Source organism: Zootoca vivipara, chromosome 3, assembly GCF_965207765.1.
Source record: "Zootoca vivipara chromosome 3, rZooViv2.hap1.1, whole genome shotgun sequence".
Classification (NCBI taxonomy): domain Eukaryota; kingdom Metazoa; phylum Chordata; class Lepidosauria; order Squamata; family Lacertidae; genus Zootoca; species Zootoca vivipara.
This window is the reverse complement of record NC_142586.1, coordinates 12,741,877-12,755,586: the sequence shown is the minus strand read 5'-3', so window position 1 is coordinate 12,755,586 and position 13,710 is coordinate 12,741,877. Positions and strand designations below refer to the sequence as shown.

General features: G+C 48.1%; 1 protein-coding gene across 3 annotated transcripts in view; it reads left to right on the top strand.

Annotated features, from left to right (window-relative positions):
• JAG1 (jagged canonical Notch ligand 1) overlaps nt 1-13,710 on the top strand; it is a 67,579-nt gene that overhangs the window by 25,467 nt on the left and 28,402 nt on the right. The window contains exons 4-8 of one of the 3 annotated variants that reach the window (XM_035110075.3): nt 4,514-4,768; nt 6,396-6,456; nt 12,231-12,361; nt 12,586-12,705; nt 13,368-13,481. In XM_035110075.3, coding sequence (XP_034965966.3) covers nt 4,514-4,768; nt 6,396-6,456; nt 12,231-12,361; nt 12,586-12,705; nt 13,368-13,481 — 681 coding nt within the window. Of the gene's footprint in view, nt 1-4,513; nt 4,769-6,395; nt 6,457-8,176; nt 8,352-12,230; nt 12,362-12,585; nt 12,706-13,367; nt 13,482-13,710 lie in introns of those variants that run through there. The other 2 variants (XM_035110076.3, XM_088665601.1) reach the window with 2 other exon arrangements.

Here is a 13,710-nt window from a genome sequence, read left to right as displayed (position 1 = left end):
GTTGTCCCCCCCCCCCCCCCCGGGTGTGGTTGCTAATAATTGGCCAGTAATGCCACATCCCAGGAACCACTTTTCCTTGTGTCGCCGCGTGATCCCACTTAGCTTTCCCTGGGCAGAGAATTGTGCGAAGAAGCATCGGTGTGAATTGGTCTGTATGGACGCGGGTGGTGCCGTGGTCTAAACCACTGAGCCTCTTGGGCTTGCCGATCGGAAGGTCGGCAGTTCGAATCCCCGTGAGGGAGTGAGCTCCCATTACTCTGTCCCAGCCTAGCAGTTTGAAAGCATGCCAGTGCAAGTAGATAAATAGGTACCGCTGCGGCGGGAAGGTAAACGGCATTTCCGTGCGCTCTGGTTTCCGTCACGGTGTCCCGTTGTGCCAGAAGCAGTTTAGTCATGCTGGCCACATGACCCGGAAAGCTGTCTGTGGACAAACGCCGGCCCCCTCGGCCTGAAAGCGAGATGAGCGCCGCAACCCCATAGTCGCCTTTGACTGGGCTTAACTGTCCCGGGGTCCTTTACCTTTTTACCTTTGCTTATGAGTATGCTGAGTCAGTCCCTTGGTTCTGCCTAGCTCAGTATTGTCAGCACTGGCTGGCAGCCGCTCTCCGGTCCAGACAGGGGATTCTCCCAGTGCTACCGGGAGATGGCAGGGAGTGAATGCAGGAACATTGGGGGGGGGCTCTCTGGCCCTACCTCAATAGAGTCAGCAGTGGCCTTTGGTTGACAGCAGGAGCTGGAACACAAGGCCTGGTGCTGGCTGAAAATGCATAGTACTTATTTCATGCTGGGTTTGCAAATAGCCTGTGACTGGCGCTAATTTGGGAGTGGGGGGGGGGCACCATTTATGTCTTGCATGGTGATTTGAACCAGCATACAGATCCTTTCCCTGGAACCTGGAGGGCAAGCAAGACAAATGATTTCATATGTTGTTGTTGTTGTTGTTGTTGTTGTTGTTGTTGTTGTTGTTGTTGTTGTTGTACGTCTTGGATGAAATTTATTTTGAAGGCTGGCATAGAAGTACCTTAAGTAAAAGAGTGTCCTGTCCCGAACGATCCTTCTTTGAAAAGTGGGTGTATAGCGTCTATTCACCTTTTTCTCTCCCGTACCCTTCCAACATTTCTCCAATGAAAATAGGGACGCCCTAAGGAAAAGCGGGACATAACGGAAACGGGGACGGCTTCTGTAAGTCTGGGGCTGTCCCTGGAAAACAGAGACACTTGAAGGCTCTGCTCTCCCCCACTGCCCTGCTTCTCAAAACAGAGGTTGTCTCGGTGGTGGGTTACATTTAAATGGCCCTGGGTTCAGGTCCTGCTGCTGACACCTCATCGTATTGAAAGGTTCTCAGCTAGCCAAGCTAGGAAAGATCCTGGCTTTGGGATGCTGGAAAGCCACCACCGTCTTATTATGTCCTAGTCCTTCTGCGTCATAGGGGAAACTTGACTTCATGGGCATCCCTCATTTTGTTTTAATATTTTGGATACTGCCCTGCTCCCACCTTACTTATACCCAAGCAATGTTGCCAGCTAGCATGGATGCTTTCCCCCTCTTACCTTTCCCTCCTCCCTCTTCCCTTAGTCTACATAGGCAGCTCTTGTCTGTTTTACGATAGATTTTCGGTCTGCGGTCAAGCAGGTTGTAAGGTGCTGTCAGATCATTGAAGTCTCGAGGCCGGGCTAGCAAGCGAAATACCACAGATACGTACCAGGTCCCAGGGACGTGTGAAATATTAGAGTTTTTGCTGATCTGTTGCCTGGCTGTTTCGGGTTTTCTTGAAAAGCCTGGGAGTCTGTCCTCCTAGAACCAGAGAGTCTTTGAAGGAGATGCCAAGGGGAATCTTCGCTTCCTTGTCCAGAGCGATGAAAAGAATTTTGAGCCCTGGCCACTACGGCTAAAAAGGAGGGGGTAATTTAACACGGCGGCTTGCTTTTGCAGAGGGTGGGGGCAGAGAAAACCTGAAAACCAGGTGAACTTTTCTGAAAGTGGAGTGTCAGTGTCACCGCTTGGCTCAGAAGGGAAAGTGTTTCCAGCTTATACCTGCCTGGCAGGAAATCTCTAGCATGAATCTGCCCAGAGCAAATAGGGTTTTGCAACACTTCTACTGTACTTGGCCTGAGGGCGTTTATAATTCAGATGTGAAAACGATATCTTGCAGATGGGTGAATAATCGGAACAAAGTTCAGGGCATTAGCAAGCAGAGAGTTTTGCATTCTTGTTGTTGCAGAGTACAGCCTCTCCTGCCTTTTGTCTTCCTCTGGTTGTGAAGAAGCCATTTTTCTCTTGGGCTTTGCATCGGCGCTCTGGCTCGGAGGTTTTGCAGCGAGCATTTCCAACTTGGGCCATATTCTTTTCGCTCTGTTCATTTGGATTTGGGGGAAGGGCGGAGCCCCATGGCAGGGCATCTGCTTGGCATCTTAGAGTAGGGCTGGGCAATACAGTGGTGCCTCGCTTAACGAATGCCCTGCTTAACGAAATTTCCGCTTAACGAAAGAATTTTTCGAGCAGAGGTTGCCTTGCTAGACGAATGCGTTTTCGTCTAGCGAATCGCGGTTTCCCATAGGAATGCATTGAAATTCAATTAATGCGTTCCTATGGGCAAAAAACAATTCGAAAAAAATTCAATGCATTCCTATGGGACTCGCTAGACGAATTTTTTCGTTATAAGAAAAGACCCGTGGAACGAATTAAATTCGTCTAGCGAGGCACCACTGTATCTGGTTTTTGACATTACGATATATCACCAGCCAAACATCACGATGCAACAATGTATCGTGATGTCTGAAATAAGGATGGAGTTATGTAGAGGCATTGATTTACTGACTTCACGGTTTTTCCCACATTGCCATTTTTGTATGGTGCATGCAATATATTGCCAGGTCAAAAATTATGAAACCGATATCACGATATGGACTTCAAACTGGTTTTGGACATTATATTGCCCAGCCCTATATGAGAGAGCCACAAGCAGCCTCTGTGGAATACCGTTCAGGGCTAAATAGACTTGTGAAACATGGACCACTTATAAATGCCATCTCCAACTCCTCGAAAGATTCCATCAACGGTGTCTCCGAAAATGTTTGCACATCATTGGAAGACAGGCAAACTAATGTCAGTGCACTGGAACAAGCAAAGATCACCAGTGTTGAAGCAATGATTCTTCAACATCAACTTCGTTGGACTGCTCATGTTGTGTGGATGCCTGATTATCGTCTTCCAAAGCAACTACCCTATTCCCAACTCAAGAATGGAAAGTGTAATGCTGGTGGTCAACAAAAGAGGTTTAAGTCTCTCTCAAGGCAAATCTTTAAAAAATGTAGTATTAACACTGACAACTGGGAAACACTGGCCTGCGAGTGCTCCAATTGGAAAACAGCCTTTACCAAAGGTGTCATGGGCTTTGAAGACTCTCGAACTCAGTACGAAAGGGCGAAACGTGCTAAGAGGAAGGTATGCTTTGCAAACCCTCACCGTGATCAACTTCTGCCTGGAAACCAATGTCCCCACTGTGGAAGGACGTGTGGATCCAGAATTGGCCTCCAGAGTCACTTACGGACTCACTGTTAAGACCATGTTCATGGAAGACAATCTTAACTCAGCCAAGAGTGATTGCCAAAGAAGAAGAAGATAAGGGCAGCTTATTATGTGCTTATGGCTTCAGTCTGCGTGCGCATAATGGAAATCGGCATAGCTAGTAAAAGAAAAAGAAAAAAAGGAAGTATGTTTAAAAAGATGAAACGTTTAATATCCTCCACTCATTAGATTGTTATGCCTTCAGGCAGGGCCTGCATCTTACTTTGATAGCGGTGCCTAAATCTTCAAGACAGTTGATAATGTGGAGTTTAAATATTAATAAGTGCTATCCCACAGTCAGATTAATCCTGTGTAAATAGTCCTCGTAGTGGTTTTGGCTGTGTTGGGTAAATGAGGCAACACTTAGTGCTTGCCCATCTGCATAAACACTCACCAACCGGCAACAGATCCAGTTGCTGCCATGTGCAGAAACCATGCAAGGTGTGTGCATGTGTGTGCTTGTTGCACAGGGTTCTGTATACCTATTTTGTGTAGAAGAAAACTATGTACAGTCATACCTTGGAAGTTGAATGGAATCTGTTCCGGAAGTCCATTCGACTTCCAAAACATTTGGAAACCAAAGCGTGGCTTCTGATCGGGTTCCAAAGAACGTTCTCAAACTGAAACACTCACTTCCGGGTTTGCAGCGTTCGGGAGCCAAAACATCCGAGTACCAAGGCATTTGGGATCCAAGGTACCACTGTACTAGCATCCATGGGGGGGGGCATGTGGGTGAAGCAGCCTTGAGCTTTGAAGGCAAGGCATCTCTCCAGGCTTCTCTGCTCAGCTGTGCTGCACTTTGGTGGGGATATTTCTGTGTCTCCTGGCTTAACTTTACTGATTCTTCCTCCTTTTGGGTCAGTCCATTCGTATGAAAAGGAGCGGCGCAACAGAGACTTGCAAGCTGCTCTTTCCCTTCTGATTTCTGTTTTATTTCTCCCTTAAGACGCTGATAGCATCATCGAAAAGGCATCTCACTCTGGGATGATCAACCCGAGCCGCCAGTGGCAGATACTGAAGCAGAATGCAGGTGTGGCTCACTTCGAATACCAGATCCGGGTCACTTGCGACGAGCACTACTACGGCTTTGGCTGCAACAAGTTTTGCCGGCCGAGAGATGACTTTTTTGGGCACTACACCTGCGATCAGAACGGCAACAAAACGTGCTTGGAAGGCTGGATGGGTCTGGACTGTGACAAAGGTTTGTGATGCCCGTGTTACGTTCCCAGGGTATTGTGTGGCTCTAGAAGTCAGGGAGCACCAAAGATCATTTCCATTCCCTATAATTTCAGGCAAGCTAAGGGCAAACAGGCCAGCTATTTAACCAAGAGTCTCACACCATCCCAAGCAAAGTTGGAGGTTTCTTATGCCTCATTTAATGATGCATGATGATGGGTCTTGTAACTTCAATTTAGTGCAGTGTTTCTCAAACTTGGGTCTACAGCTTTTGTTGGACTACAGCTCCCATCATTCCTAGCTAGCAGGACCAGTGGTCAGGGATGATGGGAGTTGTAGTCCAAAAACAGCTGGAGACCCCAGGTTCAAGAAAAACTGATTTTGTGGCTCAATATAACAGAGGTTTTTGAATGGTGGAGACTGAGCTGGAAGTATTCAGAGTTGTACTTGAACACAGGAATCCCGTCTTCTACTGAGTCAGGCAATTGGTCCATGTAGCCATGTAGCCAGTAGTCATCTACCTGCTACCAGTCAAAATTGAAAACAAGACTAGAGGCAGGTTGGCCAATTGCCTCAAGTAAGAATGGAGGTCCAGCAACTTCTGGAAGAACTCCCATCATCCCTAGCCATAGAGCAGGGGCTGATGGGATCTGTAGTCCCAACAGTATCCCTGGGGCCACAAATTTCCCATCCTTGGTATAAGGCAACTTCATAAGTCCACGCACATGACAGTAAATCAGATACGTTTCATAGTATGAAGAAGCAAGGTTTCTTCTTTTCTGAGCGTGACGCTTCCAGAGAAAGGTGCTTGCTCAAGAGAAAGGTTCTTCTTCGGTTATGAGTCTGCATCCTAAATAATACTCAGCTGTAGGGCTGTGCCTTTTCACTTTCAAATGCAAATCGGTTTGCAATGATGAGAAGTAGGGGTGGATCTGCGTAGAACATTTTGCCTGTTTTGAAAGGGAATGGACTCTCTTCCTGGAGAAAATATGGAGACTTACCGTGTTTCCCCTTTTTTTAATACGTAGTCATAAAGTGAGGCATGGCAGGGTTTTTAATCATTTGAGAAATGTAAGACATACCCCGAAAATAAGCCATACTTCCGCGACGTGCGGAGCAAGACCACCGAGCGCCCCAGCCAGCTAGCGGGACCCAGCACGCCGGCCGCAACAGGAGGAGGAAGCCTGCCGGGTTGGGTCAGTGCCCAGCAGCGGGTTGGGTCGGTGTCCGTCAGTTGGGGTTGCGCGCGCCAGAGGCGCAGGCCCAAGCCTAGTCCCCCTCACGCTTCCCTCACAAGCGTCTCGGAGCAGGACGGGTCCCAGCCTCCCTCCTCATTTCCCGGCCAGTGTGAGAGAGCCCGGGGAGCAGCCTCTAAATTTCTTAAATTTCTGCTCCAGGGATGGTGGGGTGAGGTTTTCTTTGTTGCTGGCTGGAGTTGCTGTCATGAGACATTACCTTCCTCAGTTTCTCTTCCAGTAGACTTGATCCAAGGGACCTGTTTAAACCTTGGCTTTGGTAGGATTACAGTAGTAGCAGGAGATTAAAACGTTCCCACGAGGGGCGAGAGTCCAGGGAAACGGTCTCTTGTGCTGTTTGGTGGGAGTGGGGAACCCGAACCCACCCTTCTAATCCCCCCCCTCTTCTCTCCACAGCCATCTGTCGTCAGGGTTGCAGCCCCAAACACGGTTCTTGCAAAATTCCCGGAGGGTGCAGGTAAACCAAACAAATCTTCCTTTGGCTAAGCAATTGTAACTTTTCAAATTAAACATGGGGCTGTCTAGCCGGGGGGGGGGGGGAGGGAGGAGGAAGACCCGCTACCCCTTCTCCCCGCTGCATTATGAAATGTTTAAGTGCGTGTTCTCCATTCTCGGCGTCGGTGAGGTAAAACGTTTCCCTCGCTCGAAACGCCATCGGAGGCCTTTCTTTGGAAAGCTTGCTTGCTTTGAAACGCCCAGCATCTATCCGTGTTGGGCATGGAGGCGAGAGGAAGCATGCATTTGTGGATGTTTCGCAATGAGTTGCGGCCGAAATTCTTCGCAACCTCCCCCCCCCCCCCGTGTACAAAATCTGCTGATCGAGGCATTTTCCTCAAAAGTGTGTTTAATTACATTACTTGCTTTCATCCCTCCCTCCCCCCTTCCTCCCCATTCCCTCAACTTTGTCCCCCATCAATAGGCAAAAGTTGAGCATTCTTTAGAATAGGATTAATGCAGCCTCTTGGTTCCTCTGGTCTTGGGAGCCAGACTTGGGAGTGATGAGAGGTTAATAGCTTGGAAGGAATCTTGTCCGTAGATACCGATGAAGGCAGAGTCTTTTGCCGTATTCTTTTGAAGTCTGTTCTGTTTTGGCCAGCAGACAAGGAGAAAGGGAGGGAGAGAGTGACGCTGCTGCTCCCCGTGGCTGGATGTGATGGTTCGAACGTTTCGAGCAACAGCTCAGACGAGATGCAATATCCACATTCAGTGGTACCTCGGTTTAGAAACACAATTGGTTCCGGAAGTCTGTACTTAACCTGAAGCGTACTTAACCTGAAGCGAACTTTCCCATTGAAAGTAATGGAAAGTGGATTAATCCGTTCCAGACAGGTCCGCGGAGTACTTAAACTGAAAATACTCAAACCGAGGCGTACTTAAACCGAGGTATGACTGTGTATAGCAAAGGGGGTCAGGGAGAGACATCGTTGCCGCAGCACCTGTGTCCCCATCCATGGGGTTGTGGTTGTGCCAGGGTCACAGCTTGGTGGCACAGCATCTCCATGGGTCTCCTTCCCCAGCTTTGGGTATTCCCTGTCTAAAGTTCTGGAGAGCTGCTGTAAGTCAGAGTAGACGGTGACCCAAGCCCACCCAGAATTGGCTGCATCACAGGGGGTTGGACTTACATGGCCCTCCCCACCCCCTACAATTCTACGAGCTAACTGGGAAAATGCTCTGGCTTGTGTATATGTTCAAATACGGAGTTTGGTGTTGGTTGGTTGTCTTCAGTCCTAAGGGAAGTGCCTGCTTGGCTCCAAGGCAGGGAACTGTTACCAATGTTATTAAGTGTGTATGTGTGTGTGTTTCATGCAAAAAGCCTTTTCCCCATAGTCCCCAGCCCGTCCCGGTAGCATTCAGTCTTGTGAGTGTGCCTCACCCGAAGCCAGATTTCTGTAGCCCCATGCCATGCCCTATCACCAAAATTACAGTCTTCGCATGGGTTCCTACACTGGTGGCAATGCATACAGATTTTTGATTTCCCTCTCCCAGCTGGGGAGATCAGGCAAGTTTCGTACGCCGGTTCTGGGGCTGGCAGAAAGCTGATTTGTCGATGGTTTCCCATAGCGTAGGAGACTTCCGGAGGCGGCCTCCCCATTTTGTGCCACACTTGGGCAGCTCTGCCCCGTTCCAGCCACTCCCCTGGCACATCTCTGCTGCGTTGGTGGCACTCTGCCCAAATCCAAATGGCACCTCGGGCGACAGCTCAAGTTACGAGCTTTGAAATGGAGCATGTTTGGGACACTCGTGTTACATGCGCAACTCGAGCACGCCAAAGGAGATGAGATCCGCTTGAACCCTTATGGCGTGCTGCTCCAAAATCGGGAATTCGCTGGGCCTCTCCGCCCTGCAAACTTGGTAAGGAACCCGGGTCCGCTTCCTTTCAACCCTTGAGAACATACATGAATCACTCCTAGATAAGGGCGATGTAAAAACCTGACCAGCCCTGATAACAGAAGAGAGGCTTGTGCGTTTGTATGTGTGTGTGTGTGTGTTGTGTGTTTCGGTTGGGCTGCAGTGTTTTGTTCGCCCCCATTTTTGTCTGGGCCAGAGACCAGCTTGCTGCGTGAGCCGGAGCCAGCGCTCCCAGAGATTTGTGCTTCTGTCATCCATCCGAAAGTGCCTTATGGGGTTTGCCCACATTCCTCGCTAGCCAGAACAACAGGCTTTGTTTCCAGAGTTCAAGCCTTCCTCTGTCTCTCACCTCCCACTTGCTGCCCAGACATGCTCTAGTGCCCTTATTTACTTAAGGTGCAATTTTCCCACACTTCCTTTGCAAAGTTCTCCAGCGATGTTGCTGTCCTTCCTGATACCCCAGCCTCAATTATATTCTCGGACTCGGAGAGAAACAAGATTATAACTCTTTTTTCCATTAAGTTTGGGGTGGGGGGGTGGGGGTGGGGGTCAGGGAATGAGTCACAGTCTCTTTAATGTTGCGAATGCGATCGTTTAAAAATGAGAATTTTCGAAACTGGCTAGAGCTGCTCGTAAGATCTGAAACAAGAACGCATAGAAGAGTCTGACTCCCTCCCCACCCCTGCCCCAAATTTCGTTTTGGAAGCAACTCGCAGCAGAAGACAGACAGTCTGATTAAAATAAAAATAAAAATTGAAGCCCTGTATGTGAGCCAGGCTTCTATGCATGAGAATGCGATTGTGTTATGTTGTTAACGCAGAAAGACTTAATAAATGCTTCGGGCTAAAATTAGCACCGCTTTGTTTTTTTGCTTGCTTTCTTAAATTGGCTGGCGTTTGCTTCTTTGGAACAGATCTATCAAGATGGGCTGTGCCTAGCATTTAAAAGTAGAATTTCGGGTGGGGTGGGGTGGGGTTTGGAGACCCTGTAAAGCAGTGGTGTCCAAACGTTTTTCAAAGAGGGCCAGATTTGATGAAGTGAGGGCTTTTCTTTTCTTTTCTTTTTTAAAGGATTTTACCCCATAGTTGTTGAGCTTTTTCTTAGGATTTTATCCCAAAGTTGTTGAGCTGTTTTTAGGGTTTTGCCCCAAAGTTGTAGAGCTTTTTAGGATTGAAGTCGTTAGCGGACTTATTCCTTTTGGGGGGTGGCGGGAGAGTGAGCCGCACACCGGGTGCACAGCGGCGCAAGCTTGCTGGGTTGCTGCAGCTCTCCGCCGATGCATTGGCTCCTGGGCAAAACAAGCCGAACAGCAGGCGCTCGGGGGCCGCAACAGATTCATTTCTCAGAATTGCTTGGGGGCCCGGATTAAATCGACCTTGGGGCCGGATTTGGCCCCCGGACCGGACTCTGGACATGCCTGCTGTAAATAAATGGTTGCTCCTCCATCTCTGAGCAGGGTGTACTGCAAAGGCTACTGACTCTCTGCTTGTCCACACTTCTGTTTAACGCTTGCGGAGTTCGGTGGAAGTTTGCCAGGCTGAGAAAAGAATCTGTATTTTTTTGTATTCTTCGTGGCTTCCATATCAAAAAGGTGGGGGCGGGGGGGTGTCATTCCCCTTGGCTCTGTACAGTGGTACCTCGGTTTATGAACACAATTGGTTCCGGAAGTCTGTTCATAAACTGAAGCGTTCATAAACTGAAGCGAACTTTCCCATTGAAAGTAATGGAAAGTGAATTAATCCGTTCCAGACGGTCCGCGGAGTAAGCGTTCATAAACTGAAGCAAACTTTCCCATTGAAAGTAATGGAAAGTGGATTAATCCGTTCCAGACGAGTCCGCGGAGTACTTAAACTGAAGCGTTCATAAACTGAAGCATGGGTGTAATTGGTTCCGGAAGTCTGTTCATAAACTGAAGCGTTCATAAACTGAAGCAAACTTTCCCATTGAAAGTAATGGAAAATGAATTAATCCGTTCCAGATGGGTCCGCAGCGTTCATAAACCGAAAATTCATAAACCGAGGTGTTCATAAACTGAGGTTCCACTGTATTGCTCACAGAGAAGACTCTGTCAATTGGGCTTCCAATAGATATATTTTAATATTTCTCTTTTGTTGAATATATCCAGAGCCTTTGAACTGCTTGCGCTCTCTTTCTCTCTCCCCCCTCCCCTGTTCTGTAAAATTAATTAGGGGAGTGGCTTTCTGTCTGAGGTTTTTAGATGGGGAGTTAAAAGTTGCTGCAAGCAATTAGCCCTTGGAAAGATCCCTATCGCTTTTCCCATGACAAGGATTTGCTGGGCAGAGTTTTTGAAAACCGAAAGCCCAACTGGCTTGGATGGAAAGGTTTATTTTAATAAGTTAGGGCCAGCTTAGCGAGTAATTGCCGGTGATCACTTCTTCCCAGGTCCCAGTAATGCAGTGAACTTTGTAGTTAACCCACAATTTCATGCTTTTTCAACCTTTCTTGTCTATCCCCCCCACCCCACCCTCCCCTTAATATTCTTAGCTTCAAATAAAAATGGCAGTGTCTCAGTGTGGAATGTATTTAAACTGGAGATTTTCCTTAATGCCCTGTGTTTGCATTTGAGGAGGGGAGCTTTTCGGAGAACAGATTACTTCTCTTGCTTTGTTACACCGGCCTGGCTTCTTGAGCTTAAAGTAATACGTTCAGAACATAAACGCAGGCGTTTGAGCCAAACTTTGGATAAAAATGGCTTTGGGTCTGGGTTCGCTAGGTTGAAATTATCTGGCGGAGAAAAAATGTCAGGTGAATAAATAACTGATTTATTATGTATGCAGCTATATGTTATCAAAGTGGAAACATCAGTTGGACTTTTAACTGTCTTCTGACTGCTGCCGGATTAAAATCTCTCTTGAAAGTAGCTGCTTCCTGTCCTCCTAATTCGAACATGTGATACCCCCCCACCCACCCCCAAAACTCCAGGCAAACTGAGTTGTGGTCCAAGAGGAAATTCTCTAGTAACTTTGCTGTTCTGTATTGCTCGGTTTGTTTTTCTTTCTGCTCAAATATCCTTAAACCCTTGTATTCATGAGGATCCTTTGGGAGAATCCTCATTCTTCCTGACTCTCTCTCCTCTTCCCCCGCCCCTGTTTTATTAATTCATTTGTCAAACCCCAGGGATTGATCTATAGTGTGCCTGCACCCATTCTCCCTTCCCTCCCATTTGTGTGACTTTCAGAACAGCATTGTCTTCCATGGCACCACACTGGGGCTCCCAGAACAGTTATTCTTTTCTGAGAATAGGCTGCATCTTGAGAGACCTTGGAGGGGAAACAAAAAACTTGGTTTGTTTACAAGAAACCACCAAATACTTTTTTTTTGAGCAGGGAGTAGGGGAGGCTTCTCTTTAAATCTTAAAATGAAAATAAGGATTTGTACATGGATGCTACTAGCCCAGAGATGGAAAGAAGATAATGTCCCTACCAGAGAAGGATGGCAAATTAAACTGTTGGCCCATGCCAAAATGACAAAACTGACCGGAAAGCTCAGGAACCAAGAAGACCAAAACTTTTAACAATGAATGGGGAAAAAAATTATAATTATATATAACATTGGCAAGGTTGCAATAACGCTTGCAATGTAGCAAGCGCTATGAAGACAATGGAGTTATATAAAATAGAGATTGTTGGAAAAGATGCAGTAGAAATGGTTTAAAAATAGGAGCCATGGAAGGGAGGCGGGTAGTAGAGATTCGGAGGAATCTGTAAATGTGGGTATGTATGGTCGCATTGTTAAAATTTTATACTTGTAAAATCAAGTAACCCCCCCCCCCCCCGCAAATAAATAAATCAATAAGGATTTGTAGGCCCTGTTTCTTTCTTTCTGAGCGACTAATTCCACTCTCCCTTTCTCTCTTTGAAGGTGTCAGTACGGTTGGCAAGGTCAGTACTGTGACAAGTGCATTCCTCACCCGGGCTGTGTCCATGGAACTTGCAACGAACCGTGGCAATGCCTCTGCGAAACCAACTGGGGCGGCCAGTTCTGCAATAAAGGTAACACTCGAGGCGGCTTTGAAATGCTAGTTAAACACGATGGAGGTTGGGGTGGGGGAGCTGCGGGTCAAGGATGCACTGCCGAGGAAGAAAACATCCTCTCCTTTTGTAACACCAGCCTCTGGCTCGGTTATGGGGCGGCGATCGAAGCGCTCCACAAAGGGCCCCAGCCCTCCCCAGAAGGCAGCTCCTTTCTCATTTTTTTCCCGGATGGTCCCTTGCAGATCTCAACTATTGCGGGACTCACCCGCCTTGCTTGAACGGGGGAACGTGCAGCAACACCGGGCCGGACAAGTACCAGTGCTCCTGCCCAGAGGGTTACTCGGGACAGAACTGTGAAATCGGTAAGGATCTCTGCAATCGGGTTGGTTTGACCGCTTTCGGGGGCTGCGCGCCCTGGGCTGTGCTGGAGAGTTGGTCAAGAGAGAGAGCGAAAATCAGGAAGGAAGCAGTAACGAGGACATCCTTGGGACTGAATTGTTGCGTCTGACCAGTGTGTTTGGGAGAGAGGGAGAATAGGTTGGCGTTACAGCTGGCACACAGAGTTGTGCCACTGAGCTGTGGTCCTCCCCGAGTTCAGGTCCTCGGATGTGTCTTTGGATCTGCCAACGATAATCTGGCATGTACGAGTTTACTTTGCTAGAGAAAGGTTTGCATTGTGACTTGTGGGCATCCCCAAACTGCCCTGCCCCGGATGTGTTTTATTTCTGCTTGGTAGGGGATAATACAGTCGCCATGAGATGCTGCAGCTCTGCCTTAAGTAGGTATGAGCTGCTGGCTTGGAAAGGGAGACGGCAGCCTGCAGATGGCTTAGTCCTCAAACAGATGCTTTTCCAATCTAAATCTAGCCGCTCTCGGGAGTTTTAGGCACCGTGTTCCCCGCCACCTCATAGCCCAAGAGATGGAGGAGACAGTGAAAGTAGGACAGGTAATTTTTTTTAAAAAAATGAGGTTCCCCGTGTCACCGGCATTGGCCAAGCTGAAGAGGATTCTGTTCTTGCTGCAGCGGAACATGCCTGCCTTTCGGATCCTTGCCACAACGGAGGAAGCTGCCTCGAAACCTCGACGGGATTTGAGTGTGTCTGTGCTCCAGGCTGGGGAGCACCAACCTGCACACTCAGTAAGTGGACGAGAATTTCCCAGCTTCGCAAAAGCTTTGAACCTTTGCCGGACCCAAACCGCCATGCTGGCTTTTCTCAGTGGTTTCTAATGGTCCGCTAAAATTCTGCCCGGGCTAGCAATACACTGCAGCTTTCTGCTCTCTCCTTGAAATTCGCACGCTGGGTCTCCAGATCTTTGACAATCCCAGTTCGCTACCCCATATGTCTTGCCCCTCGAATCTGGAAGTC